Source organism: Thamnophis elegans, chromosome 4 (genome assembly GCF_009769535.1).
Source record: "Thamnophis elegans isolate rThaEle1 chromosome 4, rThaEle1.pri, whole genome shotgun sequence".
NCBI lineage: Eukaryota > Metazoa > Chordata > Lepidosauria > Squamata > Colubridae > Thamnophis > Thamnophis elegans.
This window is the reverse complement of record NC_045544.1, coordinates 91435270-91454082: the sequence shown is the minus strand read 5'-3', so window position 1 is coordinate 91454082 and position 18813 is coordinate 91435270. Positions and strand designations below refer to the sequence as shown.

Genomic DNA, 18813 nt, shown 5'->3' with positions numbered 1-18813 from the left:
TCTTTTTTTAGAGGCAGTGATTTGAGGCTAAAATAGTTAATATCTTTCATGGATACTTCTTGTACTCACCTTCTAAATCATGACTTGCTAGTAGGGCTTCTTTAGAGGACAAAGGGAGAAAACCATTAATTCCTTCGCTTGCCATTCTTTCGTTGCACTACAGGTTTATCCAGTGACAGTGACTTGATTTCCTTGACCATTGATGCAGATTTTCTTGTTGAGTTAGATGATGGAATGGCATCTAACCAGGATTCCCCCAGCACATCACTTGGTCTCAGCTTTGCTGCTGAACCTCCAGGATTGGCATCTGCCACTTTAGATCATGAATGGAGCAAATCTGAAAGTGAGAGGGAGACCCGGGGTTTATTCACTGGGAGCTTGAAGGCCAAGCTTGGCAGAAGAGATTACTTGGACAAAGCTGGAGAATTGATAAAGCTGGCCTTGAAGAAGGAGGAAGAGGAAGATTATGAAGCTGCGTTTGGCTTTTATAGAAAAGGAGTTGATCTGCTTTTAGAAGGAGTTCAAGGTACGACATCATTTATTTTAACATTTATTTTAATTGACCTAAGCTTTTATCCTCTATGCAGCAAGTTTGAATTGTAGTTAAATAATTGGATATTAAAGGAAAAAAGAAAAGCCATCCTGGGTCACTTTACATTTCTTTTTTTCTTTGTTGAAATAGGAAAACTTATTAGAAATGATACTTTACGTATAGGCTTACAGGCTAAAAGTCAGTGTGCAGAAAGAAAAGAGGAAGCGAGTAAGCAAGCCATCTAAAGCATTAAAAAGAGGTTTCTTAGTTACAAAATTTAGCAGGATGAAGATCAGGATGCAATAGAACAGGGGTGTCAAACTCGCGTTATCACAGCATTGTCATGTGACGTATCCGGATTTTCCCCTTTGCTAAACCAGGTGTAGGTGTGGCCAGTGTGTGACGCATCTGGCCCGTGGGCCACGAGTTTGACAGGCCTGCAATAGAAGGACTTCTCCCTCCAATAGGTTTGGCAGTACCAGCTGATGGGGGGGGAAAGGTGGTTTCTAGGTAGGGTGAAATAATTCTCCACTGCTGTTTGTTCTCTGGTATATTCCTCTGAGACAGGTTTAGCAGATGAGGCTTCTGGTAGAATTCTTCCCCCCCCCAAATCAGTCCAGTGGCTTTTGCTAGGAACAAGGAACTTCTGACCATCAAATTTACTTCCATAACTTCCATCGGTAGAATTCTAGCTCTGTCTGTTTTAAACATACCTTAAAAACTCTTGTTTGCATATGATTCAGTAGGAGCTTTATTTCCCCTCTCCCCCAGCTGCATTTAGATATTACAATGAAAGTTTCAAAGCTTTCATTTCCGAATTTTATTTAACCACAACTTAGCAATAGTTGGGCGCCTATAGTATTATTTATCTTTTTGGAAACAAACCACCTTATAAACCATATGTTGAAGTTACTTTATTTCATCTAATGATTATTTCACATGATTAAGAACAAATCTCCAGTATGAATAATCAGAAATGGAAGTAAAGCTTAAGATGAGAAGTGCGCAACTTCTAGAGGGACGCTACATTGCTCTCAGCATATAAAGCAAGATTTATTATGACACAATGTAAAGAACCCTTTCTTGAAGTTCTAATGTGAGCCCACAGGGGGGTGCTCAAGGCAAAGTCTTCTATTTTTCTCTAGGGGATAAGAGAATCCTTTTGGCTGAACATGAATTGATAACTGAAAGGTAATATTTTTGGATGTCCCAAGTTTCTTAACAAACTAATTGTGCCAAAATAGTTCCCATCCTCTGCACCACTTTTACATTAATAAATGAGTGAAACTAGTATACTTTCACAAATAAATTTGGATATTTATGTACTATCAAATCTGGATCTATCTCTCTATCTCTCTAACTATCTCTCTATCTCTCTATCTCTCTATCTCTCTATCTCTCTATCTCTCTATCTCTCTATCTCTCTATCTCTCTATCTCTCTATCTCTCTATCTCTCTATCTCTCTATCTCTCTATCTCTCTATCTCTCTATTATCTATCTATCGATCTTTCTACCTACCTACCTACCTACCTACCTACCTACCTACCTACCTACCTACCTACCTACCTCCTACTGTCCGTCCATCCATCCATCCATCCATCCATCCATCCATCCATCCATTCATTCTATCTTCCTATCATCTTGCCCTGCCCTGCCCTGCCCTGCCCTATCTTTTGGGCAGCTTAACATATACAAAACAATACTGTAAACAATCCAATCCAATAGATAGCACCACACAAAGAAGAACCAAAATCTCTCCTCTACCAACAGAAAGAGAGAGGAAGATCTATCCAACGGCACTAAGTTATGAACCAGTACAATAACAGATATAGAAGATGTTTTAATGGTTTCTTTAAAGGCTGGTAAAGTAGACATCATAGAAATATCAGGGGAATATTATTTCAGAAGACAGATTTACAGCCAGTATTTGTTCATATTCTGGAAGTGTAAAGTAATGGTATATTGAATTTGTTGATACTACTTAGGGAAATACTATACTGTACTAACACTCATGTCCTTACTTGTTTGCCCTGCATGATTTCAGGGCCTACTTTTTTAAGACTGTACTAACCTAGTTTTTGCAGTGAAGCTATTACTCCATGAAACAGTGATGAGGCTTCTTTATCAGCTGCTTATGGCAGAGCTTGGCATTGATTTAAACTGAGAGGAAATGGCTGGACCAAAGTTAACTTAATTCCACAGCTTGCTTCCATGCCTCAGGTGGTACTAGAACTTGAATCTTTCCAGTCCTACTCCAGCACCTAAGCCGTTCTAGCTTTCTGTAACATTATGTAGCAATATAATTACACTAATAATGCTGCCATAATAATAATAACAACAACAATAATAATAGCTAATATAATAGTGTGTATTTGTGTTGGAGACTCCCTGGTTGAAGTCCATTGTCAGCTGAGAAATCTCACTGGGTGACTTTGAGCCAGTAAAACTCTTATTTTCAGCTTTTTCCCAGAGTTGTATTAAAAACTGGAAGACAGGCTGAGACTTCAAATGACTTTCTCCATTCTTGTTGCCTTTTGCTGTGAGAAAACTATCTTCTGGTGCCTCTGTCCTTGATCTTTTTTAAATCCTTCTCTCCAGTCTCTCCCTTTAACTTCTAACCTGGATGCTATTTTACAGCTGAACCTAATTTGGGAATCACAAACATTTCATAGGATTGTGTGCTGATGTCTTTAAAAAGAAATTGGGTTACATTTTCTACTAAAGACACAAATACAAGCTATTGCCACATGGTGGCATCAAGCACATAGAATAGGTATATCCCAAACTTTATCTGATATCTACTGGACATAAGATAATCCTTCCTCTCCCTTTCCTTTCCTTTTTTTTTTTTTTTTTTTACAATTTGTCATATTTTAACAAGCCATGTTGTTTCACTTTGCTTGGTATAGTCTACACTAGATAGAAATTGAATCTTGTCTTTGGTGATGGTGTCCCAAGTATGTGTCCTACTAAAGAGCTACAGTTTTTCTTCTTCATAGACATTTATCTTGGACTGTGTATTTGAGTTAAGGAGATATTAACTCAAGGAGATATTAACTCAAGCTTCTGGGCTTTTCCTTTCATCTTCTGAACAGGAGAGATTATTAGTAGCTTTCTTGTAAGGAATATATTTGTGGCAGCCAAATACATGCAGAAGTGCCTTTACACTGCAAATTCAGGGGATAAATATGTCCTCTCCATCGCTTTCTTTAAAGACTACTCTTTATAGAGTTTCCTGTAAAAAAAGTCAGATTTATTCAGGAGTGTTGTGAGTAAAATCAGTCTGTGATTGAAATTAACAGAGATTTTGAAGTCCAAATATTGTATTTTGTAATAAAATTTATATTACAACCCCCCCCCCCCAAGAATGGATACAGGTAATACTTTCATGAAGGAGAATGATTTGATGAAACAAAACAATGCACATCCGTGGCAAAAGTGAATGTGCTGCATGCACATTTATTAAAGGAGGCCAGCTGTGATCAGAATTTCCTCATCACATAACAACACTGCCCATTGATAGACTCCTGTGTTTTTATTTTCCTCTCTTAGTATAAAACATTTTTTTCCAGAAAAATTTGCACCTTGTCCAACAAGAGAAACAGAAAAGCAAAGAAATATTCCTTGAGTTGTAACCTTTCAATGTGCTCTATCAGGAAATGTTGGTCATGAAGTTAACTTACTGAATATTGCCAGAACTGGCTCCCAGGACTCAAGAAATTTACTCTTGAGTTATTTGAAAACCATAGCTGTGTTTTGTAGATGTTGCTTACTCTCCCTTGTCACTTTTTCACTTAGAAGCCTTTCCAAGAAAAGTGATCAGCCTGTCACTAAAGGGTGAAATGTATCACATATTAAGCTTTGGTTGAGGACTGAGAAGCAGCTTTCTGAGTCTTAACCTCTTCACCCAAATTCTTCTCCTTAGGGATGCTCTAGAAAAAAGGAGCCTCTCTGTATCAGTAAAGCAAGTTAGAAATAGGATTAGTCTGATTAATTTCTGTTTGCTTTTTCATGACAATAATTATGTTCCTTTAATATATTAAATGTGTCCTAATTTTAAATCATAGGATGTGTGTCTGCGCATGCATGCGTGTGTCTTAGTGTGTCTGAAGAGAAGGACTAGGAATGACATGGTAGTAGTTTTCCAATTTCTGGGGGGCTTCACAGAGAGGAGAGTGTCCACTTATTTTCCAAAGCATCTGAAGGGAACACAGGAAGTCTCCAATGGAAGCTTAACAAAGAGAAAGAGAGAGAAAAGAAAGCTGTCTAGAATGGTTCCACCACAAAACCGCAGTAGACTAAAGCGCATGTGACTAAAGCGCGGTGACAAAACCGCACCGTCAAAACTGCGCAACAACAGCGCGCCGACAACAGCGCGCTGACAGAAGCACGCTGTAACATAACCCTAAAAATAACCCTAAACCTAACCCTAAACCTAACGCTAAACCTACCCTAAACCTACCCTAAACCTAACCCTAAACCTAACCCTAAACCTAACCCTAAACCTTACCTTAAGTTAAATCGTGCTTCTGTCGGCGCGCTGTTGTCGGCACGCTGTTGTCGCCGCGCTTTTGACATCGCGGTTTTAGTACCGCGGTGTTGTCGGTGCGCTTTTGACGTTCGCGGTTATGTTGTGCCACGGTCTAGAATAGCCTCACAGCGAGATAGACAGAAAATAAATTTAACAAATAAATAAATAAGGGAAATCCAAGCTAGAACTAAGGAGAAATTTCCTGTCAGTGAGATCAATCAATCAGTAGAATGGCTGCTTCCAGAAGTTGTGGGTATTCCATCACTCTTTTTAAGAAGAGATTGGACAGCCCTTTATCTGGATTGGAATAGGGCCTCCTACCTGACCAGGGTTTTCACTAGAAGGTCTCCAAGCTCCCTTCCAAATCTGTTATTCTGTATTCTGTATTTTAGTAGAAAGTTGCACATGCTGCAATGTTAAATGCATACAAATAATTTTCTAGCGAAGTTTATTTTGTCTTCTTCTGTGAATATATAGATGTCTTTGGAATGATCCCAAAGTTGCCAGAAAGGCTTCAGCCTCCACAAGATCGATATTAATAAATTTTAGAAATAAATACATTTAGAGAGGAACTGTCCTGGGAGATTCATGAGGTTATCCTGAAGGAAGCAAAGAAAAAAAAAACTAAGATACATGGATGGATACATGGATGGATGGATGGATGGATGGATGGAAAAAATTGTATATACCTATGTCAGTATAATTTAATGATTAGTTTCAAAATACTTTTGCTGCTTAAAATGTCAATATGAAAACACACTTTCCTTTATAAGTCAGAATGTTAAGATCTACCAAAGAATTATTCTCTGCATCCTCCCACTGAGAATACCATGTTTCCCTGAAAATAAGACAGGGTCTTATTTTCTTTTGAAATAAGCGCTTGGCCTTATTTTTGAGGAGAACTTATTATTTTTGGGGTGCAGGAAGCAGTGAGCATGGTCACTTCATGGCTGCTGCTGTGTTGCAATGTTTTGGGAGGGGGCTTATTTTCAGAGGAGGGTTTATTTTAGTGCATGTGCTCAAAAGCCCGATTGGGCTTATTACCCGGGGAGGTCTTATTTTCAGGGAAACAGGGTAGTACATTATATGGAGACACAGCAGGATTTCTTGGCTATAGCATCCCAATTATGAAATGCTCTCCCTGCTCTGAAATCAAAGTGTTGGTTTGGAAAGGCCTAGCTATTCATCTGGACTTTTGATTTTTGCTGACAGCAAGGTTAAGGTTTAATCAAGGACATACAGTAATCCTTCAGGCTAATGAAAGAACCTAATTTTGTTGTTTCTAGAATCTATGCTGCTTCCATTAGCCTACTTCTGGCCCTCTTTTTTTTAATTCGGTTATAGGAGTGGGAGAGCCTATGTGCTACATATACGTGCTGCATGTATCTTTCCTGGCTCCACTCAGATTTGGCAGCAAGGTGACAAAAAAATTCAGCAGTGTTGTGTTTTTGGATTTGTTTTTTGTTTTCAGAACCAAGTGGAGAGTAATTATGTGAACTGTATTTAAATAATTTAATTTTAATTAAGCTTAAATTCAATATTTCACCAGGAGTACAGTCCCTAACACGGTATTAAAAGGGAAATGTGATGTCTCCTCCCTCAAAACTCCCCCTGCCAATTGAGCAGGTAAATGAAATTCTGACGTACACTACGCAAAGATATTAGCTAAAATAATTTTTAGCATCAAATCTGATTCAGGCCTCTGTGTTTCTACAGAATGGTTTTCTAGCTGCCTGCATGCCTCCTTCAAACCGATGCCCTGAATCAGCTGTCACCAACTTGATGCCTTGTCTGTGTATTTGGATGTCACCTGCCCCTTAATGCATGCCCACGCTGTCTAAAAATTCTGGGGATTAAAATCTCAGCACATCCAGAAGGCATCAGAATAGGGAAGATGGCTATAAAACCTCATAGATTCTGGCTGAAATTTGCTACACCAGTTGTAGAGAAGGACATGAACTTGACCATCTGTAAAACTGATGCTGGAGTTTATTAATATGAAGAGCAGCCTAAGGTTGGTACACCCCTCCAGGCCCATTTATTGCCCTCTGATTTAGCGAATACCCTTTTTGTTAATTGATTTTTTTCTAGTAAGTCCTCAAATGAACTGTGCATGGCATCAATCCCTTCCCTACTTTTATAGATGGGTTGGAAAGGAGGCCAGAAGCAGACTTTGAAAATTCTTTCCAATGAAATAATTTTCACTGTTGGTATTTTCTTACTATTACTTTCTGTATGGATGTTGTTCGTTTATTTTTTTTTTTAATCAATTGCCTTGTGTGTCATCATGCAAAACTGGAAGGCAAATGTTTTTATTAAAGACCAGAAGACACTTGCTTCTCGCAGAGCGTTCTAGAGTATTATTCTGACCTAGGCTTCCCAAGAGCATGAAGCAAACTCCTAGTCCCAACAAAAACCTCTTTTATTAATTTACTGTGAATTCTGCTCATTCACATCCAGCAAAGTCTTTCCAGGGAGGATTTACAGTCACAGACCTTATCTGGCTTGGAGAGCTGACAGGCCCTTTTGCTCCTTTTATTTCCTCTGGGAGGGCCATTCATCATCCACCTGTGGCCTTACTCACAAGTCGAGCCCTGTTCTTTAGCTGTTCCCTTCGTCTAGCAACTCTGTGTATGTGCACACTGAGAACAGGCTCTAGCTGTTCGTCTGCCTCATTGATGTTTGACTCTGAAGGCATCTGATAACTGGCATACGGCTCTGCCCCCCCTCTCTGCCTCCAACACAGAGCCCTCATCAGAGCCTTCTCCAGACTCCAGGCCTGGCTCATGTTCCTCCCCAACATCCTCACTGTCTGAATCTGCTGCTAGTTCTGCTGGCCGCTGGCGGGCCACAGCAAGTATACTCATTCTCTACAGATTACAGTTATGGCAGATTACAGTTATGTAAAGCACAAACGGGATTTTCTTGCAGTAGGTTTCTTTTTATTTCTTATATAGAAGTGCTTTGCATCAAATTGTACCTAGATTGAAATGATAGTTATTTAAAGTGGTTGTAGAAAAGCAGGAAAAGCTACAGACTTTGCAGATACAAAAATAAATAAATAAACCAGGCACTGCAATATCTTCCAGGAAATGTGTAATGCAAATATTTTTCCTGCAGTCCGTGTATTGAACGTGCATTCCTTGTTCAAGCTGGTTTCCCAGGATCAGGCGTCTGCTGGGTTCCTATTGTCTAACAAGTTCCTCTTCTGCTACTCTGTTTCTTGGCCATTTTTTCTGTGCTAGACTGAAAGCGCTTCTTCTAGAACAGAATGCAAAGGGGACGGGAATCCTTTTCACTCTTCTCACTTGTTCTCTGCCACTGAGATGGGGGTCTGGCTGAGCAACCTTGGAACATGGCTTTGAAAATAACTTCCTCCTGTTTACTCCAGAACTTAACACTGGAAGAAGAGGAGGTTTGGCACATTTTTATGTCCTCAACAAAATAGAGGAGGTATTTCTGAGGAGGGCTTCCCCCACCCCCCATTGATTAAAATCCCAGGGACTGAAACTCAACAAGAACTGCAGGCAGCCTTTACAAAATTATCTTGTGCCAGTTTAACTGTGTTTATTAAATAACAGTCCAAATAAGAATGCCTTATCGTTTTAGAAAGCTAATTTTACTTGAATCTTGAAAGATGCTAAATGAAAGGAATAAGTCCCTGTGACATACATTTCCTGATATGGTTTATGGCCACTCACCAATTAGGCTAACACTGAAATTACTTTCAACCAAATATGGAAGCTCATTCTTGTGGAATACGTGAGGACCCAATGAATTTCAAGTAACAGCAAAACACTACCGGTCACATTGAACTTTTGCTTTTTCACAGGGGGGGGGGAGGGAGGGAGAGGAAGAGGGAAAGGGAGAGATATCCCTGTTTACCTAAATCTTTCCCAACTAAGCTGCCAAGCACTAATTAGGACAGGGATTCTTTTTTTTTTTTTTTTTAACAGAACTTTTTTATTTTTCTTTAAAAAAAACACAAATATGTCATCATTTGTCAATCATTAAGACATTGAAGTACAATTTTTTTTGATGTGTGTACCCCTCCCTCCCTCCACCCCCCCACCCCCCCTCCTCCTTCCCCCCCCCCCGACTTCCCAGAACCCGTACACGGTATGGATTTTTAACTAACACAGTCTAAAATCTATTGAGAAAAAAGAAATAAAGAAATTAATGACATTCTAGATTGACCTTAGCTTCTTCTTACTGAACTGACTTTTAACAGTTTAAATCATTTCTGATCTTAAGCATAGGCTAACTGGAATTTCTTAGTCCCGTATTTATTTTGTATATAGTCAATCCATTTTTTCCAGTCTCGTTTATATCTCTCATTTGAATGATCTTTGAGATATGCCGATATTTTAGCCATTTCAGCTAAGTTTGTTACTTTCAATGTCCATTCTTGAATTGTAGGCAAGTCTTCCTTCTTCCAATATTGCGCCACCAACAGTCTTGCTGCAGTTATCAGGTGCAGAATCAAATTGGTCTCTACCACTGTAAAGTCAGTACATATACCTAGTAAAAATAACTGAGGACTAAACTTTATCCTTCTTTTAAAAACATTTTGCATGACCCACCATATTTTTATCCAAAATGCCTTAACCTTTTGGCAGGTCCACCATATATGATAATATGTAGCATCGAGAGAACCACACCTCCAACATTTAGGCTGTACATTCGGATACATAGAAGCCAACTTTTTAGGATCTAAATGCCATCTATAGAACATCTTGTAAAAATTTTCTCTCAGATTTTGAGCTTGTGTAAATTTCACATTTCTTACCCAGATTCTTTCCCATGTATCCAACATTATTGGTTCCTCAATATTTTGAGCCCATTTTATCATACAATCTTTAACTAATTCTGTTTCCGAATCCATCTGTATTAATACATTATATATCCTCTTTATATGCATTAAGCTTTGATCTCTTATTTGTTTAAGCAGATTATCCTCAACTTGAATAAAACCAATTTTTTGATCTATTTTCCACCTAGCCTGTAATTGCCCATACTGGAACCATGTTTGAACTACCTTCTCCTCTTTTAATACCTCTAAAGATTTTAATTGTAATACCCCCCTTTCCGAGGTAAGAAGCTGTCTGTAGGTAATTCTGTCCTGTTTTTGTGCTGTATTCATATTTTCAATTGCGTGTCTAGGAATTGCCCACATGGGTATCTTGTCATTTAATTTATATTGGTATTTCTTCCAGACCCGCAATAAAGCATTTCTTAAAATATGACTTTTAAAGTTCTTATCCAATTTTTTGTTGAATAACAGGTAAGCATGCCAACCAAATACCAGATCATGTCCCTCAATGTTCAATATTCTATCATTGGTTAAGTGAATCCAATCACTAATTACAGATAATACCACTGCATCATAATATAGTTTTAAATTAGGTAGTTTCAATCCTCCTCTCTCACGTACATCTTGCATTATTTTCATCTTTACCCTCGGCTTCTTTCCTGCCCACACAAATTTGTTGATACCCTTCTGCCATTCTAAAAGGTTCGCATCTTTTTTAAGTATAGGTAACATTTGGAAGAGAAATAAAAATTTTGGTAAAATGTTCATTTTCACTGCCGCTATCCTACCCAGCAAAGATAAGTGCAATTTCTCCCATTTTTTCATCTCTGTCTGTATGCTATGCCAAAGTGGTTCATAATTATGCTTATATAATTTCCCATTTGAAGTTAAAATGTTAACTCCAAGATATTTGACTTTTTTAACTACCTCACATCCTAGCATCACTCCTAATTCTTCCTTTTGTTTAATATTCATATTTATAGCTAATATTTTGGTTTTTCCTAAGTTTATTTTAAAGCCCGACACTTGACCATATTGATTAATCATATTCATTAAAACCATACTAGATTCCTGCGGTTGTTCCAATATTATGACCAAATCATCCGCAAAAGCGTGGACTCTATATTCTTGCTGCCTAATCTTGATCCCTTTTAAACCATCCAAGCCCCGTATTTTATTCAACAATACTTCCAAAGTTATAATAAACAATAATGGGGACAAAGGACAGCCCTGTCTTATACCTTTTCCAATTTGAAAAGAGTCTGTTAGACTTCCATTGACTATGATTTGTGCTGTTTGCTGTTGGTATATTGCTTTAATTGACTGTAAAAAATTATCTCCTATCTGCATTTTTTGCAGTATCTTCAACAGAAATTGCCAGTTAACTCGATCAAAGGCCTTCTCAGCATCCAAAAATATAAACGCAGCAGGGATCTGGTTGTTCTTTCCCAAATATTCTAATGCATTAATAATTAATCTAACATTACTTTTCATCTGCCTCCCTTGTATAAAACCTGTTTGGTCCGTATGTATCAATTGTTGAGTGACCAACATTAACCTATTTGCTAATATTTTAGTAAAAATTTTATAATCTACATTCAGTAATGAAATAGGTCTATAATTTTTGGGTTGAGTAGTATCTTGATCTTCTTTGGGTATCAAAGATATAAACGCTGTCTTCCAAGATGGAGGGACTTTACCTTCCGTTTGAATCATATTAAATAATTCTCTAAGAGGTTCTACCATTTCTAACTGTAAGTTTTTATAGTAAACCGCTGTCAAGCCATCTGTACCTGGTGCTTTCCCTGACTTTAATTGCTTAATTACCTGCAGGATTTCCCCCGAGGTTATTGGTTGATTCAATTTTTGCCTGTGTTCTTCTCTAACTGAAGGTATTTTCTCTTTGTCTAAATATTTGTCTATGTCTAAACCATTAATTTTATCCCCTTTATACAGTTCTGTAAAAAATTCCCAGAAAGCCTTTTGAATCTCTTCCTGTTGAAATACCTCCTTCCCTCTGTAAATCAGTTTAGATATATTTCGAGTTTTCCTTTTTTTCCTAATCTGATAAGCTAACCATCTGCCAGGTTTGTTTGCATTGCAAAAAGTATTGTGTTTTGCATATAATAGATTAGTAGCCACCTGGTCAGAGATCAACATGTCAAATTGAGATTTTAATATGTTAATAGCTTCCTTAACCTTTGTATCGTCTGGGTTCATTGTTAACTCCAGCTCTTTTCTCTTAATTTCCTCCTCCAGTTCTGTTTGTTTTAACCCTTGCTTATTTCTATGTGTTTTATTTATATTCATCAAAACTCCTCTCATATACGCTTTGCTTGCGTCCCATACAAATTCCATAGATGTACCCTTATTCATATTCAAAACAAAATATTCAGATAGTAATTTTTTACAATCATTAATATACTTTTCATATCTAAATAAGTTTTCGTTCAATCTCCAAGACCTTCTTGCCTGCACTACCCTTCCCAACTCCATCCAAACTGGGTTGTGGTCCGAAAGGACCCTAGCTGCAATCTTTGTTTTCTTGACCCTAGAAAGCAAATCATTAGTGGTTAGAATAAAATCAATCCTTGAGAGGGATTGATGCCTGTCCGAGAAGAAAGTGAAGTCACATTCCTCTGCATTTCTTTCTCGCCAAATATCTCTCAATTCAAAATCATCCATAATATCAAAGAAAGATTTGGGTAACTTTGCTCGCATCTTGGTATTTAGGCGGGAAATCTTCTTATCTCTCTTAGTATCTATCACTCCATTCCAGTCACCCAATAGTATACAGGAACTATAGTCCCACTGTACTAATTTAGCATGAAGATTTCTATAGAAACTATCTTGCTGTTGATTGGGAGCATAAATTCCCAAAAGTAATGTCTTTTTCCCTTCTAAGATTAAGTCTAAAGCAATATATCTTCCGAAGGGATCTGCTTCTATTAATTCAGCTTTCATATCTTTTCTTAAGTATACAACTATACCATTCTTCTTTTCCATAGCAGAAGCTGCAAAATGTTGACCAAGTTTTGAGTTGATCAAATATTTTTGATCAGTTGACTTGATATGAGTTTCTTGCAAACAAATTACATCGTTCTTAAACTGTTTGAGATAATGAAATATTTTCTTCCTCTTCTGTGGAGAGTTCAGTCCGTTGACATTCCATGTTAAAATCTTAGTTGTCATCTTTGGTTGGTTGAAGCATTTTAGAGCTTCCTGCACGGCCTGTTTAACCTTAGGTCTAGCTCCTCCCATTGCTTCCAGATTTGTTGTTGTAGATCCTTGATCGATGGCCGATGATTGTTGATGCTGTTGCTTTTTAGCTTGTTTCTCCATACGTCTAGTAGTCATGCGGCTAGGTCTTGGTTCCATAGCACCTTGCACTTCTAGAGAAGAAAGATGCTCCATCTTGTCTGGTGGTTGTGTAGTTTGCTGTCTATCCTGTCCTTCTTGTGGTCTTTCTCTAGGTCCAGATGGTGCAGGGTGTCCGGCCTTCAATATATTATAATAAAAATCTCGGGCTTTCCATACAGAGTTGAGGCGGTACCTTTGCTTATCAAATGTAAATATGATGCCAAATGGTGCATCCCATCTATACTGTATCTGACGATTTCTGAGTTCTTCAACCAAAAAAGCGTAGTCTCTCCTGGCTCTTAACATTTGAGGTGGTATCTCTTTCAAAACAACCAGGTCTTGACCGCCAATTTGAAGCTTAGTATTATAAGATGCTTGCAGTACCATATTTCTAAACTCTCTTGTAGTAAAATATATAACGATGTCTCGAGGAAGCTGCTTCTGCTTTGCCAGCCAGGAGTTAACGCGGTAAGCTTTGTCAATTTGCCAGTCTTGATTGGTCCCTGGTCTTCCCATCAGGCGGTCAAAAGCTTCCGATAGGATCTGTTTCAGGTTCTCCTGTTTCTCCTCACGCAGCCCCCTTACTCTTAATGCGAACTCCATTTGTCGGTACTGTATCATAATAATTTCTTTTTCAGCATTTTCCACTTTTTGTTCCACCACCTCTGTTTTCAATGTCAAGTTAGCATTGGCATCATTAAGAACCTCTAGAGTATCTTCCACTCCAGAAATATGTTCTGTTAATACAGTTACAAGACTCAGCATGTCATCTCTAATTTTATCAACCTTAGCATCAAATTTCTCATACAGCTCCTGTTTAAGTCCTTTTATTTCACTTTTAATTTCTTCTTTCATTTCTTTTATTTCCTCTTTTCTCTCCTGCTTTACCACCTCTCTATTATCTCTAAACTTATCTTCCATTTTAATTGTCTGTGCATTAAGAGCCTCGCTTAGATTACTCAGGAAAAATTCTTTCGTTAACACATCCCCAGCAGGGGGTGTAGGAAGCGGAGGCTGCAGCTTTGTGCCAGGCACTGAGGATGTGCCCCTGGAAGTAGAGGGTGACGACTTCAAGTTAATATTTGGTTTTGAGGCCATTTCAAAATTTATCTGCCTGCAGTTAATAAAACTCTTTTGCCTGAATATGCAGCTTTAAGTAAAGAGGCTTTTATTTTGAAGTTTAAGGCTTGGCAAAACTTTCAGTGAGTAAACATTGTAACCATTCAGCAGATTCATCACCATTTAACTTCCAAATAAGCAAGGTTAATGAAGGAGTAAAATTCTTCTATTGTGAAACCAAAACAAATGATAAGCAATCTCTTTTGTTTTGAATTCTTGTGAGGATTAGCAAAAAGTGTTCGTTATTACCGGAGAAACCAGCCTGCTCGGCGCCATTTTAGAAGCCTCTGAGTAAATAATTTTTCGGAGGAGAAAAAGAAAAGAAGCTAAAATGTTGATAAGCAATTATTGTCCACAGTAAACGGATCCAGCTCGTGATAAGAATAAATCAAACAAAACTTTGAGCAGAGTGGGAGAGACCTACTTTGTCCTGCACAAGGCAGTTTGAAGTTCCCAGCACGGACAGCCGTTCTGCCTTGGGCTAGCCCCCCTTTCCTTGCAAGCACAAAAGCTGCAAAAATCGAAGAGCATTTGCCAGCAAAACAGTTTCTTCTTTCCTTCTTGCCTGAAGGATAAGAAAACCTGATAAGACGTCAGATGGAAGATCCTCTAAACAGGTACGTAGCCAGGAATTCGGAGGCAGCTGATTTTTTGCTGCCTCCACCAGCAAGCTCCTCCCAGGAACAGGACAGGGATTCTTAACAGTGGTGGGATTCAAATAATTTAACAACCGGTTCTCTGCCCTAATGATTTTTTCCCAACAACCAGTTCACCAAACTGCTCAGAAAGTTAACAACCAGTTCTCCCGAAGTGGTGCGAACTGGCTGAATCTCACCACTGGTTCTTAACTTTTTTGACATTACACCTCTTGTAAGTAAACACTTCCCCTAACAACCCAACCTCAAAATGAACAATGAAAACAACACAAAGAAGTTTTGGGAAAGGGGGATTTCAGGAACTAGGTATGTCTAGTCTATAAAATAGAAGGGCCAAGGGCGACATGATAGCAGTCTTTCAATATTTGAGAGACTGTCACAAAGTACAGAGGGTTGACTTATTCTCAAAAGCACCTGAGAGCAGGATAAAAAGTAACAGATGGAAGCTTATCAAGAAAAGATCCAACCTACAACTAAGGATAAATTTCCTGACAGCTAGAACAATTCATCAGAATGGCTTGCCCTCCGAAGTTGTGAATGCTCTAACCCTGAAGATTTTAAAGAAGAGATTGGACAACAATTTGTCTGGAATGGTATAGAGTCTCCTGATTGGGGAGAGGGTTGGACTAGAAGACCTACAAGGCTCCTTCCAACTCTGTTGTTCCGTATTCTGTATAACAGTGTAGCTCACAGGTTCTTTCTGGGTCTCTATCTGTACCTCCCCCAAGGAAGGGGAAATCCTGAGTTAGAGTGACAGAAGCCATCAAGTCTGGATTCAGGATAACTCAAAAAGTGAGCAGGCTTTAAGACTCTTGAAACAGTGTCTACAGGAGAATGTCAAAGAAGCCAAAGTTACCATTGATTTCTACTTGACCTCTGAGCCCAGTTCAACATGCTGATTATCTTCTATAAAGCTATATGTAGCATGGTTGTTGTTCAGTGACTAATTCGTGACTCTTCACAACTCCCTGGACCATAGCATGCCAGTCTCCCTTGCCCTCCACTTTTCTCCTTGACTTTGCCCAAATTCATGTTCATTGCGTTGATGATACTATATAACCATCTCTGCCATCCCCTTCTCCTTCAATCTTTCTCAATATCAGGGTATTTTTCAAGGAGTTCTCTCTTCTCAATAGGTGGCCAATATTTGAGCTTCAGCTTCAGTATCTGTCCTTCTAAAAACAGTCATGATTGATTTTCTTTAGGATTGACTCATTTGATCTTCTTGCAATCCAAGAGACTCTCAAGAGTCTTCTCCAGCACCACAATTCAAAAGTATCAATTCTTTGGCCCTCAGACTTCCTTATGGCCCAACTCTCAGAGCCATATATTACTACTGGAAAAACAATATAGTCCTTTGTTGGCAAGATCATGTCTCTGCTTTTTAATATGCTGTCTAGATTTGCCATGGTATATGGCTGTGATGGCGAACCTATGGCACAAGTGCCAGAGGTGGCATGCAGAGCCCTCTCTATGGACACACGGGCCATCTTCAGTTGCTCTTCTGGTTTTCGGCATGCATGCACGCCAGCTGTTTGGTTTCTGCAGGTGCCGGAGTGCCAGAAAATGGCTTGAAAATGCCCCATTTCTGGGGCCACTTTCAGGCCATTTTTCTGGGTGTTTTCTGGGCTCTTTTTGACCCAAAAATGGTCTGAAAATAGTTTGAAAAACAGCCTGAAATGGCCAAAAAAACCAGCCAAAAAACAGGCATGTGCGTTCCGGTCAGCTGGTCTTCGGGTTTCCAACACTCCAGCGCACGCTCATGCATGTACATGCGCGTGTGTTCTGATTTGGGCACTCGTTGCTCAAAAGGTTCACCATCACTGGTCTATGGCATGGTGCCAGATTGTATCAAGGACTAATTTGCTAAAAATGATTCTGCCCCTCCAGTCCTACTAAACAGAAAAGGCCTGCTCGAAGCCCCACCCGCATAGTAAGCATGTGGACCAAAAGAAAGGCCTCTTTAGTAGTGGCCTCTACCTAACGGGGATATAGTTTGCTGTTATTCTCTTGATACTTCAAAAAGCACAAAGACGTTTATTTCAGTGATATTGGGCCATTTGTGAGGAATTGTGGGCGTTTGTCTAATATTAGTTTCTGTTTTGTAGTTTATAATGTTATATTATGAAGTTATTATAGATAAATCATATTATCATGACTTATATTACAATCTTGTCCATGGCCCAAAGTCTTTTATATTGGAGTGGCATTAAAGGTAAGGTAAAAAACAAACAAAAACAAATTAAATATTTTGTGTCATCTGTTTAGAGAAACAACCACCCGCAACACTTTATTATGTCATTGACACTTATCGATGATCAAATTAACCTTGGTCCCTCCTGAATTAATGAACTTCTGCACTGAGGATTCCTGGTCCCACTTGCCATTGTTGAGCCCCGAAGCTTCTGCTGTGAAATTAACAAGCAGAGACCCTTCGCTGGTAAACAAACAGTTTTTCCGATTTTCCATTGGCTTTGAAGCCTACTCAGGAAAGTCGTTTGACACATACACACCAAAAAAAAAAAATCTCATTTAGATTTCAATTGTCTTGTCACTTTTTTGCTGGCTGTATAATAATTTTAAAAATTAATATCTTTTAGTTCCATTGGTAGAATGAAGGTGCAAAGCATTAAATTGACAGTGGTTGTAAAATATATATTAACAATTCTAAATAAGTGAGCATTTCATATTTAGGTTTACACATCTCTTAAATTTTTTAAGCTGCTCCATAAATAATATATTATGGACTAAGTATATGAATGTGACAAGAATGCATTGTTGACATATACAATCTGACAACTTAAAGCTATATTGCCAGATAAAATATCATCATAATGGATATTCATTAGCTTCTCTAAAAGTGGAACTATTCTAAACTTGTTGAGCTTCATACACGGTGAGCATGTCCATGTACTAGATTATTATTTTTCTGAGTGTATGAGTATCACACTATATCAGGGTAGGCGATCTGCACCTGCAAGAACCCCACTTAACCCCATCTTGCAACCTTCAAAGTATTCTCAATTTGAATTTTAGGAGCAAAAATGCTCATGTTTGGTGGTAGAGTTTTTTCCTATGTTTTGCTAAAATAAAATGCAAATAGGTGAATTAATTCCTTGTTTGCTTCATAAATGTACCCTTTCATCAGATGGGCTGCACATTTTAATCCCACACCCATTGAGCCCAGTGCATTCTTGCCTTTGCTGCCGATAGCACTTCGAGCCTGATTTTATTTTATTTATTTATTTTTTTAAAAAATATATTTTATTCATTTTTCACATTCCATTTACAATCACTTATATACAGGGTATTTACTATAGGAAAAGAAAAAAAAAAGAAAAAGGGAATAAAACGAACAAATAAAAAGGAAACACAACTCATCATTCACAACCCCACCTAACCCTTCCATCCTCCATACACCCCATCTACCCCCTCCAACTTTCCTTTCTCCCTCTAACACTCCCCTCCTACTTCCCTTTCCCCTCAAACCTTCCTTCTCCCCTTACTCCCTGGACACCCTCCTTACATTCCCCTTACTCCTTCCTTACTCCTCCCTCTTCTTTCCCTCTACCTCCCTCCTTGGTGTATGCCTTTATTCGAGTGTTGTTTGATCTGATAAAATGAACCAAAGGAAAAAAAAAAATAGAAAAAAAATAAAAAAAAAGAACCGCCGTATATAAATACATTCTTGTTCTTATTAAGACTATGTTGCCACCCCCCCACCCCACCCCCCAGAAATCCCCATCCCTAATCCTCCCGACTTCCCAGGGCCCACACCTGGCACTACCTTCTGTCTAAAAT

At 38.5% G+C, this 18813-nt stretch overlaps 1 protein-coding gene across 2 annotated transcripts in view; it reads left to right on the top strand.

The window, feature by feature from the left end:
* Positions 1-18813, top strand: part of RPS6KC1 (ribosomal protein S6 kinase C1) — a 113261-nt gene that overhangs the window by 31609 nt on the left and 62839 nt on the right. For both annotated transcript variants that reach the window (XM_032216424.1, XM_032216423.1), the window contains one exon: positions 164-526. In XM_032216424.1, coding sequence (XP_032072315.1) covers positions 164-526 — 363 coding nt within the window. The remainder of the gene's footprint in view (positions 1-163; positions 527-18813) is intronic.